Source organism: Falco peregrinus, chromosome Z (genome assembly GCF_023634155.1).
Source record: "Falco peregrinus isolate bFalPer1 chromosome Z, bFalPer1.pri, whole genome shotgun sequence".
NCBI lineage: Eukaryota > Metazoa > Chordata > Aves > Falconiformes > Falconidae > Falco > Falco peregrinus.
In genome coordinates, this window is record NC_073739.1 from 74,150,010 (window position 1) to 74,167,594 (window position 17,585).

The 17,585-nt window shown below is 56.9% G+C and overlaps 2 protein-coding genes across 8 annotated transcripts in view; one reads left to right on the forward strand and one right to left on the reverse strand.

The window, feature by feature from the left end:
- The first annotated feature begins 1,264 nt into the window (after window positions 1–1,264).
- LOC114011693 (uncharacterized) lies at window positions 1,265–9,400 on the forward strand. 3 transcript variants are annotated; one of them, XM_055791431.1, is made up of 11 exons: window positions 1,265–1,455; window positions 2,932–3,174; window positions 5,248–5,538; window positions 5,913–6,010; window positions 6,488–6,680; window positions 6,908–7,019; window positions 7,149–7,395; window positions 7,681–7,720; window positions 7,998–8,103; window positions 8,183–8,229; window positions 8,821–9,400. In XM_055791431.1, exons 1-10 carry the CDS (start codon window positions 1,344–1,346, stop codon window positions 8,223–8,225), a joined length of 1,485 nt encoding a protein of 494 aa, XP_055647406.1. In that variant the 5' UTR covers window positions 1,265–1,343; the 3' UTR covers window positions 8,226–8,229; window positions 8,821–9,400. The 3 variants fall into 3 exon arrangements, with proteins under 3 accessions (XP_055647406.1, XP_055647405.1, XP_055647408.1); XM_055791430.1 differs by having other exon boundaries at window positions 6,908–7,014; XM_055791433.1 differs by lacking the exon at window positions 2,932–3,174 and having other exon boundaries at window positions 6,908–7,014.
- Window positions 9,401–9,761: 361 nt separating this feature from the next.
- Window positions 9,762–17,585, reverse strand: part of LOC106112413 (receptor-type tyrosine-protein phosphatase kappa-like) — a 32,466-nt gene continuing 24,642 nt past the window's right edge. For all 5 annotated transcript variants that reach the window (XM_055791425.1, XM_055791424.1, XM_055791428.1 and 2 more), the window contains 12 exons: window positions 17,109–17,206; window positions 16,809–16,925; window positions 15,594–15,751; window positions 15,380–15,515; window positions 14,495–14,644; window positions 14,220–14,319; window positions 13,616–13,695; window positions 13,010–13,144; window positions 12,438–12,563; window positions 11,689–11,846; window positions 11,282–11,417; window positions 9,762–10,667 (listed from right to left, as the gene is read on the reverse strand). In XM_055791425.1, coding sequence (XP_055647400.1) covers window positions 10,593–10,667; window positions 11,282–11,417; window positions 11,689–11,846; window positions 12,438–12,563; window positions 13,010–13,144; window positions 13,616–13,695; window positions 14,220–14,319; window positions 14,495–14,644; window positions 15,380–15,515; window positions 15,594–15,751; window positions 16,809–16,925; window positions 17,109–17,206 — 1,469 coding nt within the window. In that variant the 3' untranslated portion in view covers window positions 9,762–10,592. The remainder of the gene's footprint in view (window positions 10,668–11,281; window positions 11,418–11,688; window positions 11,847–12,437; window positions 12,564–13,009; window positions 13,145–13,615; window positions 13,696–14,219; window positions 14,320–14,494; window positions 14,645–15,379; window positions 15,516–15,593; window positions 15,752–16,808; window positions 16,926–17,108; window positions 17,207–17,585) is intronic.

Genomic DNA, 17,585 nt, shown 5'->3' on the forward strand with positions numbered 1-17,585 from the left:
GGCACCTAGCATCCAGCCAAGGTCAACCCGCTGCAGCCCTGTGTGACTACTGCTGGGAGAGCAAGGGGAATACACTGAATTTGGATATGGGGAAACAGAGGGTTGGTCTGTGCTCCTGCCACCTCCTGGGATGCCCTGCTCCCCACTGTGTATCCTTGTACCTCATCAGACCCAGGGCTATCAGACTCTTCCTGCTCTGACCAGACAAATGATAAAGACACATGGCTGGAGGGGGCTGCCTGCCCCCCCAGCTCCTGCCCAGTCCCCTCATTGCCATCACGGGTTCATGTTCCCTCTGGGGTTCTGAGCTGTCTGCACCTTGTTGGAGCAAGGCCATGAGCTGGGCTTTTGTGGCCTGGAGCTGTGGCTGACAGCCTCCCCAGGCCTTCAGGGCTGCGCTGGGCAGCTCTGACATGAGTTTGGACGGGGTGTGTGTTGGGAACCAGTGAGTGGTGGTGCTTCCCCCTTAAGTCATGGGCAGGAGTGTGTCCCATGCATGTGGTGTGGGCAAAGCTGAGGGACAAGCATGGTCTTTGCTGCTCTGCAGCCCCCGTGTCTGATCACCCAGCCCTCTGGGATCTGAGACTTCCCAGGGAGCCTATGGGAGGTTCTGGAGGAAAAGAAAAGCAGGAGCTGCTGAGGGGCAAGGGGGGTGGTTTAGTCATGCTAAGGGTTTCCTTGGGCACTCTGCTGGCACAGGAGGTCATGGTGATCTGTGCACTTGGGGACAGAGGAGACTGCTGCCAGACTGAGGAGGGGGGGAGGCAGCTGGGGATGGAGGAGCAGGGAAGGATGAGAGAGAGTGTGTGCTGCGTGTTTTTTTCAGAAGGACCAAGGACCGCTTCAGGCGTTGAGGTACTACTAGCAGTTCGCATCCCCATTCCTATCCCAGCTTCTTGCCAGCTCTTCATGTGCTTTCTCAGAATCTTCCATCTCCTGCGATCATTGAGGGGAAGTGCAGTGACTTATCACAACTCTAAAATCCATGCAGTGGCATGGGGAAGCACACGGGTATTACCTCAGAAAGAGGAGCAGTGCTTCTTGAATGCATTTTGGTAACTAGGAGGGTTTGGGGAGGAAACCCTTGGATCTTGGTGTCAGGGTTTCTTCTACTGAGTACCAGAGGCTGGATACCCCTGGGGAAAAAAGGACAAAAGGCAGGAGCACTGATGCTGATGGGAGGTTCCCTCCCCAAAGAGGAAGCCTCTTGTAGCGCACAAGGTTTCACCACAAGTTTATTTCCTTCCTGTGGTTGCAAGTCTTGCAGTCAGTTACGGATGCCTGGGCTCAGAGGCAGCAAGTGGGGCTGAGATTTCAGTCCTGCCTAGAAACTTCATGCAAGCATGGCCCTGCAGTTGCTGTCTCTGAGGTTTCTCCTGGTCCTTCCATCTCTGCTGCCAGCACAGGGCTTGGAAGAACCTGATCCCAAGGTCCAAGGAGTGCCCGGGGAAACAGGTAAGAAAGGGTTCCTCCTCTTCCCTGGAGAGATTTTGCTGCTCCTCCTCCTGCAAGTTTGAGATGCATCTTTACTGCCTGCAGCCCTGGGTTGTGCCAGCTGGGGTGCCTGCTGTTTCTGGGAGACCTTAGTGGGCAGGAGCTATGGTGTGGTGTGGGTGCACTGGGGGTGCTGTGGGAAAGACAGGATTGGGCTGGATGGTTGGGGGTGGCTCATGCCCTGCACCAAGCCAGTTTGCCAGTCATTCCCTGGAGGTTGCAGGCATGAATCAGGTATGAATTCATGCATTGTGAATCAGGGGAATGGTCTTCAGGGAGCAGGATGACAGCTGTCTGTGCACGTCCTGTCCCCAGGTGTGCCCAAGGAACACTGTGCCTGCTGAGAGCAGAGCAAAAGGGAAATTGCTGGCTGGCTGGGCCTGGGCGTGGGCAGCAGCTGGGTGCCTGTGCGTGGGGTAGGTCGCAGCTGTGTGACAGTGAGACACAGCTTCTGGGTACTCAGCTGGACATCTCTTGCCTTCTGCAGTCAGGGTTTTTTGAGAGCAAAGCCTGATGCTAAGTGGCTTGTTCACCAGCATGTCTGTACTTCTTCATGGCTGTTCAGAAGATGGTCTGAATCTTGTGAGATCCTTTCTCTGCCCCTTTGGGAGAAATAAGATTGTGTTTTAAGCACTTTGATGCCTCTCAGAGTACCTTGTAGAGGCTGGAATTGGGAAGTGCTCCTTCCCAGGTACCAGCATCCTTGCCTGTAGGAACCACTGCCATAACGCCTCCCCCCAGATCACTCAGCAAACTCCTGGGACAGGCTGTGGCTGCTCAGCCCAGAGGATGGTGAATGTGGTGAGGAAGGGGTGTGGAGGAGGAGCAGGGCTTGTGCCAGGGAAAAAGGGCCGGAGCTGTGGTAAAGCAGAGGGTGTGAATGGAGAAGGCATTGCTCATCTGCATGTCCCACTGCATGGTGGCGTGGGGCAGGAGGACAGTAGCTGAGGGACTGACTGAGCCAGCACAGGGACCCCAGAAGTGTAACAGGGACATCTCTGAACCCTGTGGTAGTGATGAACCATGGCTGGAGAGACATCCGCCCCAGCAGGACTGATGGTGCCATGGCCCATCAAGGGCAACCTGAGCTGGGGTGGGTGACATGTCTGAATGAGTGGTCAGAGGGTGTCTTCTAGTGCAGGGGTGATTTTCCTGGGAAGCTCCCTCGTGTGGGCTATGGAGGAGGTAATATAGTGTCACTGGACACAAGGATGGATGGGGCAGATTCATGGATGAGTGATCATTGACGCTTCAGGTACACAATGAGAGCCCCATTACAGCAAGCCTTGCCTGTGGGTCGCATCCTGGCAGATGGATGGCATCTTCCCTCTCCCTTCAGGGGCTGGAGGGATTGCTGGGGAATTCTCTTCCACCAGTCACCCATGCATCACCTCATCATCTCCCAGCCCAGCTAACACCCACCTTCACCTCTACCAGAAATGTGCCAAAGGCCCCGCTGGGACTCAAGACTCCGACTGGTACCAGACCAAGAGAATTACAGGAAGAACGAAGAAGTGATGCTGAGTTGCACTGATGGTTTCCAGCCAGCCTTCACCCATATCAAATGTGCGAGGGAAGTGCAGTCCATCAGTCACAGGAAACCTGTATACAGAGAGGTTTGGAATGGAAGGGACAGCAGAGGCAGATGGATCCGCATTCGATCCAGCGTGGAGTGCATTGGTAAGGGAGGCATCAGGAGCTCTCCTGACTGCCCCACTCTGCCCTTCTTGAGCTGTCCTCCAGCTGTACCTGCACGGGAGGTTCCAGGCTGTCTGCCTGCCTGGGGAAATGGTATATGCTGCTCAAAGCGGTGTTGAGGCAGCCCCTGAGCCCACCCTGAGTCCAGCCTGTGGTTCACCAGTGGGTGGGATGTTCTTGCTGCAGGTGTGAGAGATAAGGGTTTTCTTGAGGGCTTCTGGCAAGATGGTATGCACAAGGGAGAGAGGCATGAGAGGGCTTTGTGTGGTCTGTGTGGTATCACAGTTGGGTGAGGGGGATCAGAGGGCTCTGCTGCCTGTTTCCTCTCAGACTGCGCAGCTGTGAGTACCACAGCTTGCTCCCTGTGGGTTGGTACCCTTCAGGCTCTGAGTCGTGGTGGCTACAGGCTTGGCACCATCTTCTCACAGCGTGGGGCACTGAGGGCCCCTCCAAGGGAGAACAGGACAACAATGGGCTGATTAGGAAAACAGCTGAGGGGTCCCATAATTTTTGAAAACAATAGCCTTCTGCTGCTCTCCAGCTCAGCAAGTGCCCTGAGACCTGGGCCACAGCAAGAGGGCTTCGAACTGGTTCGCTGCAGGAGACTGTGAACGTGGATGGTGTGGAGAGGTCTGTGGGAGGGGGAGGGGATGCTTCTTCTGTGACTCCCCCTGGGGCCAGGTTCATGCCTTAGCCCAAGATTTTAGGGTGTCCTGTCTGGTTCCCATGGGTGTTTTGCTGACTTCATGTGGCAGGTTCATAGAATGACAGAATCATTTAGGTTGGAAATAACTTTTGAGATCATCAGGTCCAATCATTAACCCAGGACTGCCAGGTCCATCACTTAAACTATGTCCCTAAGCACTGCATCTACATATTTTTTAAACATCTCCAGGGTTGGTGATTCCACCACCTCCCAGGCAGCCTGTCCCAGTGCTCCACCACCCTGTCAGTGACAACGTTTTTCCCGACACCCAACCTAAACCTCCCCGGCACAGACCGAGGCCGTCTCCTCTTGCCCTGTCACTTGTCACCTGGGAGAAGAGACCGACCCCCCTGCCCACACCCTCCTGTCAGGCAGCTGCAGGGAGCCACAAGGTGCCCCCGAGCCTCCTCCTCTCCAGGCTGACCCCCCCCAGTTCCCCCAGCCGCTCCCCACCAGCCTTGTGCCCCAGCCCCGGCACCAGCCCCCTGCCCGTCTCTGGACACGCTGCAGCCCCTCTGCGTCCCCCTGGCAGTGAGGGGCCCAACCTGAACACAGGAGTCGAGGGGCGGCCTCGCCAGTGCCCAGTGCAGGGGGACAGCACTGCCCTGGCCCTGCTGGCCACGCTGTTCCCGGCACCAGCCAGGATGCTGCTGGCCTCCTTGGCCACCTGGGCACACGGGGGGCTCATGCCCAGCCGGCTGCCGACCAGCCCCCCCCCAGCCCTTTTCTGATGGGTACCTTTCCAGCGTTCCTAGGGCTTGAAATAGCCCTGCCTTCTTAGATGCCACAAGGCACCAGGGTCAAATGTTGCTCCATCAGTCACTGTGTGAGCTTTGTGCATAGTATGAGCCCCTCATGGGTGCTCCAGTCCCTTGAGCTCCTGTACTCCTGGCCTTTCATGGGGGAAGCAGCTTGGGGCCCTTTTTCCCCTCATGCTCTTCCTGGGTATGCGGTGCATGAGGGCTATTCTGTACGGTGTCCTAGAGCACCATCTCTCACTACACTTGTCAGGGAAAATGAACCTTTCTCCTGGGGTCTATGCAGAGCAGGAAAGGGCTAGGTCTTTCTAAGAGCTGCATCTATTGGACTGTAGAGATGCTGGGACCCACAGACCCCTCCGTTTTGATCCAGTGGGGAAAACTACCTTGAGCAATAGTAGTCCACACATTTACCCACATTCCTTTCTGTCCAGACTTCTGCTCCCCTTCCAGAGAGCTGGAGTGACCAGTTTAACTCTCTCTTTCTCTCCCACCCCACTGGTGAGGAGCAGGGCTGTCTGACCGCAGCACCCTTGCAAGGCTGGGAGGGGAAGGGAAGGGAGTGACCCTCTCACAATGTTTCCTTCACAGAGGTCTTCCAGGTTGTCCCTGGGACCTTGGAGATTTCAAGCACCAGCATCAAACTGAACTGGACCTGCAGGCTCCCTGACACCTGCCAGCACATGCGGGCGACCTGCCGTCTTGCAGGGCCTTCCCCCCGTCCCTGTGAAGCTGAGGAAGTGGAGGGAGAGGAGATGCTACATGGCCAGGAGGGAACATTCATCTGCCCCCCTCTGCAGCCCTTCACTGACTACACTGTCACCATCTCACTGCCGCCCAGCACAATTCTTTTCAAGTGGTTGGTCAGAACAGAGGAAACCGGTATGTGCACAAGGGTTAGAAGAGAAGGGATGATCATGGGCTGTGCCACACGATAACAGATAACAGAGGTAGATAATGTCCCCTTTGCCCAGCAGTTCAGCATGATCATCCACTCCCTGCAGTGATGGTCCTGGAATCAGGGCTGCTTGAATCCTGTGGACTGTAGGGGAGCCCCCCGAGCACAGCATACCCCCTCCTCACCACACTATTGCTTTTCTTGCTGTGGTGGCACATGCAGCCTTTGTGAGGGACAAACCCTGTGTGAGGTGTCCCTTTGCAGCCTGTCCCCTGAGCCAGGAGCTGCCTGCACCCTGCTCTGGGCTCAGCCCTTCCCCACCAGCCCCGTGTGTGACCCCATCCTCCTGTGCTTCCAGTGCCGGACAAACCAAAGAAGCTGAGGCTGAGTCCGAACACGGGGTCTCTCAGGTGGAAGGCGCTGCCCCCCTGCAAAGGGGAGATCATCGGATACCAGGTACCAGGTGTGGTCTCCTTCACCTTGCCAGGCACCTCCTTGCCTGGAGCTCCATGAAGGCAGCCTGAGGAGAGTAAAGAAGGGAAAGCCATAATGACCTGTGAGATGAAAGACAAGTTGAGGGCTCCTCTTGTGGGGGATATCACAACAGTGCCTGAGGTGTTGCAATACCATAGCTGGCCTTGGGCTCATGACACGTATACACACCTCTTCCAAAGAGCAGCCTCCCTCTTGCCCTCAGCTCTTCACAGAGGCTTGGTCCTTTGCTCACGGAGGCAGCCACTGCGACATCTTGAGTGTTGGCTCCAGGTTCCTCCTCTCCTCCTCCTTGTCTGCTTTGTGGAGCCTTCCACGGCTGGGGCAGGCGCAGGGAAGGGGAGGCTGGCGCAGGGCTTTGCTCCGTCTCGGTGCGCTGTGGGCAGGTTCCCAGCGGGCGGGTCGGGGCTGCTGCCCTCCAGCTCTGTCCCCTGTCCCCAGCTGAACATCACGGCCAGGAGCGCGCGGGACGGCGGCTTGCTGCAGATGGAGCGGCTGCGGCTGAGCCGCTCGGTCACCGAGCACCCGCTGCCTGGGCACGGCCTCGGCCACAGCTACACGGCGACGCTACAGGGAGTCACGGCCATCGGAGCCGGGGCTGCGTCGCTGTGGGAGTTTCAGCCCGACGGCTTGGGTAAGGCCCGCTGCGTTCCAGACCCTCGGGGTGGCCCTGGCGTGTGCCCCGGCTGAGGCGGCTCTCTGTCCCCAGCCCGGTGGGCTCCTGGCCGCTGCGGACGAGCGGGGGCACAGGGGAGCTGTGCTCCACGGCCAGCGCTGCCCGGGGCTGCCCTGCTCCTGGCACAGCCAGCCCCGCCGCGCTGTGCTGCCTGCTGCTGCTCATCCGCTGGGTCTTGCCTCCAGACACGCCGCACCCTGCCGGCATCAGCTGCCGCAGCGTCCGTGACGTCTCCCCATCGCAAGGGACGGCCGTGCTTCCCCTCCAGCCCATCGCCCGTCCCCCCGCGGAGGTGAGGTGAGTGCAGCCGCCGGCGGCTCTGCTCTCCGCGGCCCCCGCTTGGGCTTCCCCCCGCAGCCGCCCCTGCCCCGCTCTCCCCGTCAGACAGGGCATCTCCCCCGGCCCTCTCAGCGCGCTGCCTTGCAGGGAGCACCAGCTGATCGTGGCCGCCACGCACAATGGCACGGTGGTGGAAGGCGCCTGCTCGGGGGAGCCGCAGCCCCTCAACGCCAGCCGGCAGCCCGACACCTACGTGGCCGCCGTGCTCAACCTCACCGCCCCCACGGACTTCGTGCTGGGTGCCGGGACCCACGGGCAGGGTTACCGCAACGCTGCGCTCCGCCCGGGCTGGGACTACACGGCCCTTCTCCGCCTCATCCAGCGCTCACAGGAGGTACTCGTCACGGGGGGAGGGGGGCTGCCGCTCTCCAGGGATGCTGCCAGCCGGGGACGGGACCCTCGGCGCGGTCTGGGCTGGGTGCCGATGGCAAGCAGCGGTGCTGCCCAGGCTCCGGTCCCGGCCCCTGTGCTGAGAGCCCAGGCACCTTGACAGGACAGTGTCCCCGGGGTCCTCGGCCACTGCTGGGGCATTTGGTGGTCATGCGTGGGAGGCCTTTGTCCCCAGGGAGGGTGGTGGGGAAGCAGTGGCCTGAGCTCTCCCTTCCGTCTCCTCCCACAGGCAGAGAAGTTCACCTGCATCTGCTACAGCTTCTCTCTTGGTAAGTAAGTGGGCTCCTCGCTCCCTGTGCCTGAGAGTCTCTCCTGCACGTCCCCTTTTCCCAGCCTGGCCGCTTCCCACGGAGTGGTGCTGGCCGAGCCCAGGGTCTCCTGTGGGGTGGAAGCAGCCTTTTTTTTCCCCTACGTGAGATCATCCTCTATCCCAGAAGAAACCTAAGCCCAGACACACATCTGCTCTCGCACATACCCTTTGCCATGGTTGGGGCCATTGCCAGAATCTGGCCCAGGCTGTGGCACCCACTCCTGCCTCTGTGTTAGTTGCAGGGCAGCCTCCAGGCCCTTGGCGTGGGATTGTGATTGGGGTGGTTGTGCTGTTGGCAGTCCTCCTTGTATCTGCCGGGATCCTGTGGTTTGTGCTTTCCAGGTGAGTAGGAAGGGGACAGATTCAGCAGGGCCACAGGCAACACCAGTCTCTTACTCAGGACTCCCTTTTACCTTCGCAGGAAAAGGAAGTTTTTGCCCAGCAAAGCCAAGGAAGACAATTAAAAAGGTAGGAAAATGCAACTCCCTGGACCAGCATCACAGAAAAGGCTGCAGGGCTGGGTGACAGCTGGGAGGAGAGCAGACATCTCCCAGGAGATCCTGATCCTCAGGAGAAACACCTGCACATCCTCTTCACTGACATGTCTCTCGATTTGCTCCAGCCCTGTGGTGCCGTGGATGGTCGGGATGGCTCTGCCCCCTAAGCCCCACGCAGCAGCAGAACATGGCTTCAGGTAGCACTCCCAGCCTGAAGCAGTGGCAGGGGCAAGCAAAGGCGGGATCCCAAAGGGTGGCTTGTGGCTTAGCCCTTTGAGGGACCCATGGCTGTCATCACCTCCAAGGGAGCTATCTGCTAGGTGGGGTCTCAGGAGGGTCAGGCTGAGGGACTGCTGCTCCTACCTGGGCACTGCCGAGCACCTCTGGAGACCTGTAGTTGGTCACAGCTGTGACGGAGGGGTTGGGCTGTGGCAGGTGCTGCCCTGTGCTCCAACTTGTCTCAGACATTTCTGTGCACAGGCAGCTGTGGTGGTGGTGTGAGCTCCCCATGCAGCCAAGGGCACACAGCAGTCTCTGCCCTGGGTGTCTCTGGTCTCCACAGGTAAAGATGGCCATGCTGGATATCAGTCAATCCAGCCCCTGCCCAGGACCACAGAAAACATTCCGAGCAGTGAGGGAGTGACGAAGAGGAGAAGGATGACCCCAGCTCAGTACCAATGGCTGCCAGGTCCCCTGGCTCTCCTGTGACTGTGACCAGCACTGGGGATCCCACCCAGTTCAGCAGAGCAAGAGGAAAAGAGGAAGCCAAGGAGTGCTGTGAGCTTTTTCTTTCCTCACCTCCTTCACCTCCCATCTTTCACTTGCTACTGTTCTAAGGCCTTTGAATGTTACTTTCTGTAGTTCCTCTTTTTTGGGTGTTGCTTTCATTTTTGCTTTCCTGGAAGCAGGAGCAGTATGCCAGATTTCCCAGTCCCTGACTCACAGAGGCTCAGGCTCAGTGATGCTCCATGCTCCTGAGATGTCCTAGGTTCCCAGCCCCTCTCATCAATCTCTGCTGACATTCAGCCAAGGCCAGGGCTCTGGTGGAGGCTGGCCTGACCACACTGCCTTTGTGACTCTGACTGCTCTGTCTGGACAACCAATAAAGGCTAGTGGTTTGAAGGGGGCTAGCTGGCCCACTACAGCTCCTGCCTGGTCCCCTCATTGCCCTTGTGGGGTCACATCTCTCTGCAGGGAGCTAACTGCGCCTTGCTGAGGGGAGGCCATGAGCATGGCTGCTGTGACCTCGTGTCCCCAAATGGTGCCTGACAGTCCTTCTGACCCCTGGGGCTGTGCTGGGGAGCTCTCACATGAATTTGAATGGGGTGCATAGTGGGAGTCAGTGAAGGGTGATGTCCCTCAACACACATCTTGGGCAGGAGTTTGCTCTGTGCCCAGCTCTGTGACCAGAGCTGAGGAACCTGTTGCTCTCAGCTGCTTTGCAGGCCCTGTGCCAGGTCAAATGTGGAAGAAAAGTGAAGATCAGACGTCACTACCACCATGGCCAGCACAGAGTCTTTATTGGTGAGACACAACACAAAGGCGTGGAGTCAGTCCTGGCTCTGAGGCCCTTTGCCCTTGAGCAGCAAAGGCAGAACCAGTCTCTGTGGTGCAGCAGCCTCCGCCAGGACCACATCCAGGATATCTAAATTGACCCCCTACCACCTGGGATTGCCATGGTCAACCCAGACAGGCTGGTGAGGGAGCCTCTCTGGACCTGGCAGGGCTGTGGCACCTGGATCAGCATCAGGAAGAAGGAGCTCCAGGAAGGGATTGTGTGGGGCGGGAAGGACCAGGCTAGCCTTACAGGACTGGATTGTCCTTCCTTTGGCTTTTGTTGGCTTTGGGCTTCACGGTTCTTCGAAAGTAGGACAGATAGCTTGTACTTCTGAGCCTTGTGGATCTTACAGGGCTTTGATGCTGTTTGATGGCAAAACACAGTTTGGGTGCTGGGGGAGCCACCCCATTTTCCCTGGGGCTGCCTGGAGGGACAAGGCATGTGGATGAGACAGCTCGTTCTTTTCATCCCTGGCACAGACAGGTCAGGTCCTGGTGCCTCTGCTCTCGTCTGCATACTCAGGCTGTGATTCCAGGTAAATTCCTGTGAAAACTCTGGGCTAAGGGCCAGGTTCCCACTTCAAAGCCTGACCACAATTTGGAAACAGTCCAGCCTGTGCCCTCCAGACACAGAAGACCCTTGGGGTGGCTTTTCAGAGGAGTAAAGCATCCTAGGGCTGTACACATCCCTCTTGTCTCCTCTGGTTTCTATTGTTATTGATGGAGGGCTGTCAATAGAGTCAGAGGCCAGGCCAGAAATGGGCTGTGGACATGCCTCTACTTGAAATTCCCATAGGTTTCAAATGAATTCAAGTAACTGAGGGCTAGTTCGTAGCAGAGTCCATACTGCTCCTGTGGACAGAAAAATGTATGTGAGAACCTGGTACACCAACACCTACCGCAGAAGGCCAGCCTTGGTTACCAACCTCTCCCTGAGCAAGCCAGGCACAGGTACAGCCCACTCTCCTCCTCTCAGTTGGAGCCCACCTTCTCTGGCTGAGGAATCACAGACATGTGCTCCAGTAGCTGACAGCTGGGCTACCCCATTGCTTGAGCCAGCAGGTCTCAGAAAGAGCTAGTCTCCATGGCATGAAGCATCTGCTGCTCACTCCCATCCAGGGTGCTCATCTTATCATGGCCTCTAGCACCCAGACCAGGTGGTGAGGTGGGTGCAGGACAGGCATCTGAGCAGCCACCAGCGCAGCCCTCTGTTGAGCGGGCCAGGTGGACCAGAAAGGGGCAATTCAGCCCACAGGATGCTTCAGTGCCCATTTGATTCTGCAGAACCTGCCCCTGAGTGAGTGGGTATGCCCCAGCAGCAAACAGTGTTTTCAGAGGTGTCATCTGCCCCTGCTGGCCCCAGCATGATCTGAGCAGAGAGGTGCTACAGCAGCTTCTGGGACAGTCCAGGCTATGGCTCTTGCTCTGGTGTTGCCATCCCATCTGGGTTTGAAGTCAGAACCTACCACATCTTTAATCAGCTGTCTCCGCCGCTTCTTCAGCATCCTCACAGCCTGGGATACATCTACCAGGCCCTCACTTTGGATCTGCTCACACAGGAAACTAGCAGCACAGAAGATCCCGCTCCGGCTGGCACCATCCCTGCGGAGGACAGCAAAGGGAGACTTTTACTCTGAGGTCACCTGTCAAAGCTGAGCCTCAGAGGTGTCCCACCAGACCTGCAGGCTCTGAGGATGATCTTGTCCATAGATCCTGTACCCAGCTAGCCTGTACAGGGAAGACTTCCTCCCTGAACACAGCTGAATTCACGTCCATATGTCCACCCAAGATGGAGCTGTGACCCAGTTCACTGACACAGTCTGGGCTGAGCCAGCTCTATGCCATGAGGGCTCCACCGAGAGATATCACTCACCAGCAGGTGACAAGGATATGACCGTCTTGGCTCTGCCGATGGTGTGTCTCCACCTTCCCTAGCAGACTGATGATGGTGGCAGGGTGTGGGGGAAGACGATGCTGCATGGGCCAGTCCTTCAGTTGCCAGAACCGGACTTCCAGTGCAGACTTCTTGGGCTAGTGGGAAAAAAGACACTTGGGTTGGGCAGAGAAGAATCCCGTTGGCTTCATGGAGGTAAGGGAAGATCAGTGCATGTTAACCATGCACGCTGGATCAAGGGAGCAGCTCCACATAGGGTGGCCTGGTCCCAGACTTTGCCCTTCTCCATTGAGTGCTCTGAGACTGGCAGATGGACAGAGCACAAGGTAAGAGCTGAGCACCAAGTGCAGCTCAGATGGATGTCAGTCCAGCACCCGGCTACCCATAATAGCTGTCCCCATACACCAACCACCAGCGAGATACAAAACCATTATCTATGGCTGCTGTCCTTTGAGTTGGAAGAGTACACAAATGTACCTCTGCCTTGTACCTCTGCCCACAACCTCATCCTCTTGGGACTAACCTCTCTCCCAAGGCAAAAGGCCTTGCTCTGGCTAGTGCCCTTCCAGGATCCCATCAGATCCCTCTAACTGTTGTAGCCTCTGCCATCCCTGGCTGTGACTTTGACCCTCAACCAAAGCCTGCTGACACTGGAGCCCGGCTGGTCATCCCAGCTCTTGCAAAGGCAGTTCTCAAAGGACTTCACCATCTCTGTGCAAAGAGCTCACCTGCTGCCTGTTGGTGAGGGCAAGTGTCCAGGCTGTGAAGCCAGCTTCAGGCTCCTCTGAGATCAGGTGGACATTGAAATGACCGTAGGCAGCTTGACCCTGGGTGGGCCAGAACTCCACGTATGTCTGAGGGAGAGACACACATGTGATCACACACAGCCCCAGCCTACATGCGTGGCAGAGCTCAGCACCTCATGAGGGTGTGCAGATAGCAGCCCCTCGCCCATGAGCCACTGTGTGTACGTGGATGCTCTGCCTGCCATTTGCTGGGGACCAACTCATGGTGCTGCAGCCAGAAACATAATACTCCCTCAGAGAGGTCTCCTGGGCAGGGGTAGGCAAAACTGAGGGATGCTCCCTTGCTGTGACACTGGGGACACCCCACTGCTGTAGCGTCACAGTGCTACAACTGTCCTCAGGGTCCTCCCAGGTGGACCCCACAAGCTTGCAATGGGCTCCTGCAGCAAGCAGTGCTCTCATTAGAAGAGCTGTGCAGGGGCAAAGGCTGAAAACATGCTGCCTGGCCCCACGCAGAGCCAGGAAGAGGGGAGGGTCAAGCATGGGCTGCTGACCTTGTCCAGCTCCTGGACCTGGTTCAGCACAACCACCGATGTGCAGGTGTAATCCCAGACCAGAGCCCAGAAGTCCACCAGTGTGGTGGGAAAAGGCAGCTGGGTGATGATGAGTCTGTCCTCCTCAATGTATGTCTGCAAAACACACCAGGGCGTGGGGGAGGAGAAGGTCATACAATCCACCCCCCCTGAGAGCCCCTTCAACAGTGGGAACGGCCCCCTGCCTCCATCCATCCAGGGTTCTGCAGGCTCAGAGGAGAGCCAGAGGAGACCCAGGCCACACCAGCCCTGCTCAGAGCAGCCTTGCAGCCCACTGCCCCCTCAGCTCATCACATCCACCCCCTGCTCTCAGCAGGCAGAAGCCAGCCGCTGTGAGGCTGTGCAGGCAGGGCTTGGGCTGATCACGGGGGCCATCTCCTGGCATCTCCTGGCAGCATGGCCCCAGCTGCTGGGAACTAGTCGCTGTGAAGAAGCCCCTGGTCTGGGACCCCTCAAACCAGGGTGGCATGGTCTACCCCTGCCTTGAGCAGTCATGGGGTGTGTGCGTTTGCGTGTGTCTCTGCTGCTCTCAGCAGCTCCCATTCCCTGCTGGGGCCAGAGCCTTACGCTGGCAAAAACAGCGTTGATGTAACCTGGTGAGCCATCTGCGTTCAGTAAGGACATCAGGATAGGTCGGCAGGAGTCCGCTGTGGAGGCAACAGGCAGAGAGAGAAATGATGAGCCATCTTTTCCCCCTGCAGAGGGCTGGGGATTTCCCTGCATGTGTTGGGGTCAGCGTGGATCCCTGTGGCATGGGCTGGAGGGGCTTGGATGAGCAGGCACCACCAGCCCCATGGCCATGACAGCTCAGGGCTGCCTGACACGGCATGTCTGGAACACCATGAGTGGAGGCACAGCAGGTCCGTCCACCTCATTGCTCCCTGATGGCTCATCTGAGCTTTTCCATTGGGGAAGATTCAACCCAAGAACATGTTTTTCTCAGGCATACCCCATGGATGCATGCCTCCAGCAAGCTCAGAAGGAAGCAGGGATGGGGTCTTGCTCTCATGGAAAAACCACCCTAATCTCTATTTATGATGACTGGACCTTGGGCAGAACCTGCCAGTATCATGGTGCTGGGGCGGGAAGCAGCCAGGCAGCATCATCCCCCCATGCTGCTCTCAGGTGCTGGGTCACAGAGCAAGGGGCTGCCCAGCCCTGCCAGCAGTACCTGGCAGGATCCCTGGCTTGCGGTTCTTGGGCTGGTTGGTGGGTTTCTCTGCTTCTCTGCATGGCAGGAGCTGGAACAACTCGGAAAATTTCTGCAAGGCCTGTAGGGATGATTCAGTCAAGCAAGTCTTGCCTGTCAGCTCCTCCCCTTCTTCAGTCACCTCAGGCAAATGCTTCCCCATCTCCATCCCACAGCTGGAGGGAAGCATTAGGGGGGGAGGCACCACAGACCAGCCCCCGCAGCACCAGACCCAGTGTACCATATATTGGTGGTACCTTGAACTCCTTCTCAAGAACATTGTTGTGCTTTGAGGTCTCAGCTTCTCGCAGGCAGCGGACATGGCTGGTGATGCTCTCCACTGGCACCCCGGTGCTGCCGCAGAGCAAGCCTTCGAGCAGCACCTCGTACAGGAACGCGTACTGCTCCTGCATGAGGATACGGGTCAGTTGTACAGTCACGAGCAGCTCCATGAGGAGCCCTGGAACTCCAGATCACCAGCTTACTGGCATTGACCCGTGCCAGGTGTGAGTCAGGTCCATCCTTCAACTTCTTGCTGTGGGGCCCTGCAGCTAGACACCTCTCAGTGCAAGCAGCCCTGCCCTGAGAAACAGCCAGCAAATGCAACAACGCAGACAAGACCATCTTCCTGTGGTTTAATGTTCCCTCTCAGACCAGACCCCTGCTCTGGGGAAGGGAACCCAGAAAACCAGTGAACTAGTTCTACAAACAGCCAGATGGTACTGTCCAGCCTAATTTCCTCCAAAGGGTGCCAGCACTGAGCAGACCGTGAGGGTGTAGTCCCTAGTCCAGGACACAGCGGCCCAGAAGATACCACAAGGGCAGACATCCTGAAAGCCTGAAGGACATGTGGACTCTTGTTCACACTCCTTGCCTACGAGGCAGCCCTTCTATACTAGGATGACTGGTACATATTAATGCTGCTGGCACCTCAAGGTGTCTTAGGGGAACATGGAACACCACTAAGTTCAGACACAGCATTGAAAACAAGATACTGTAGTCCTCATCACCTGGCAGCTCCAGTCCCTGTGGCTAGACCATGAATGGCATGGACAGTGTGGCTTTGCATGCCACATCACTGAGAAGGGTGGAAAGCAGATCTGCAGCCTGAGAGTGTGCAGGAAGCAGGTAACTCTCCTCACCTTGGTCTGCACCATGCTGACCCGCTGCTCTCGCAGCCTCTGCACGCAGTGAAACACATCTACCTTCCTCTCAGCCTTCCCCATCTTCAGGAGGAAGTCCAGGGCTATGAAGGTACCTGTGCGCCCGATCCCTGCACTGAGGACACAGAAAATTGGGGGTCAGTGCTGCCCCAGCCACCTCTGTCCCAGCACCCAAGTGCTGCCAGCCCATTACCTGCAGTGCACCAGCACGGGTCCAGCAGGTTTTTCCAACCCCGTCTTGTTCACCATCTCCACTAAGCACAGGAGTTGGGCAGAATTTCTTGGGACCCCATGGTCTGGCCACAGCAGGTAGTGAAACTGCTCCACCACTCTTAGGGGAGCACAGCCTGCCTGCAGAAAAGGAGACATGGCTGGCAGCAGGGAGCAGGAACCAGCTCAGAAGCGTGCATGGAGGGACACCAGCACAGAGTGTTCCCCTCTGGCACTCCCACTACAATCACTGCTCTGCTACAGCTCATCAGACAGTGAAGGGCAGATTCACTGAGCACGCAGCTACACAATTCACTTTGTCCTCTGCTTCCCCGTGCTGTGAAGAGTGAACTCAGAGCAGTAAATGTAGCTTGTGCCCCAGAGGAAAAGACCAAAAAAATCACAGTTCAGAGTGTTTCCATAGTCATTGAAATGCCCTGGCTTTCCCAAATAAGGTACTTCCTAAGGCTGGTGCTGCACTGAAGTGAATGTAGTCACTTTTGTTACCAGCCCATTTGTATTTTTCCCTAAATATCACATTCACTTGGCCTGAACTAACGAACTGGTATGTCCCACCATCAAGTGTTCTTGGAGCTTTACCTTTCAGCTACACTTTGCTCTGGGCAAGACAAGAAAAGACAGGAATATGTGTAACTGGAATTTCTCTGTATTGTACCTGTTTTCCCCTCCTTCCAGCTCCTTCAGTTTCTGCTTTTTTTCTGAGTCATCACTTCAGAAGTACCCATCTTGAGAAATGTCATTATGTAAGTTTTCTTAAACCATAAACTATCTGCTCAGGTTTAGGAGCTTGTAAATGACCACGGAGCTTCAATGTGTACCCTCTGCAGATTGGCCCAGGTGGCAGGCAGGCACCTTTCCCATCATCGTGGATGTACAGAGATGCTGTTTTATACTCTTTAACTGCTTTTATACCCTTTGTGATCACCTCATCCAAGCCCTCAAGGATGCATGATCTGCCCATGTGCATCATTGGTCCAGACTCAGCTGGACCAGTGGAGCTGATGCATTGCCTTTGCCTGGCACAGAAATCTGGGGCCAATGCCTTGGCGTGGCACCCAGTGGTAGCAATGCTGACCTGCTAGTGCTGGACACCAGCCTCTCTTGGCCAGCAGCTCCCACCAGTTGCTGAAACTCAAAAGCATCCTGCATCCCCATCTCAGCTATACACCAGCCTTACCTTCTGCAGGCAGAAGATGCGCATGATGAGGCCTGTGGTGGTCCTGGTGTTGCTGAGTGTCACAGTGAAGTCCCCATAGACCTGCTCCTGCTCTGGCCAATACTGCTCACACTTAGTCTGTCAACAGCAGTGAGACCACTAAGCATTAGCCAGCTCATGAGGGTAGCATTGCAAGCCAGCAGTGGTGTGGAGCTGCTCTTTGCCTTCACTGACAGCTGCACTCGAGCAAAGCAAAGCAGGCAAGGAAGCCTGGGCTCCGCAGAGACCCAAGCTGAGCACAGGCTGAGATGGTTTCTCTACCTTGTTCTGCTCCACTAAGCCTGTCAACATCACAATGACTGAGATCTTCTCCTGCCAGACCATCTGCCAGAAATCCACCACTGTCCCAGGTAAGGGGCCTGGAGGAGGAAGAAGAGAGCCCTGCGCCAGTGCCTGGGCTGTGGGTGTGTGGTGGCCTCCGGGCACAAACTGGGTGTTCCCAGGCTATGAGCAGCCCTGGGCTTCCCTCTAACTGGGACACCACACAGCCTGGGCACAGCAGAACCTGGCAGGGACTGCTGTGCACTTTGGCTTCATCACCCATGTTAGAAATTAGGACAAGGAAGAGGGAGGGCAGGTGAGCCGAGGATACATCAAGGACTCACTGCTGCTTCAGGGGCTCCCCCATCCACATCCTCAAGAGGACCCATGAGCTGCTCCCACACTTAGTGTCCTATTTCCTGAAGAGCATTTCTGCAGGTCTGCAAAGACTCTGAGACCTCCTTACTGCATGCTGTG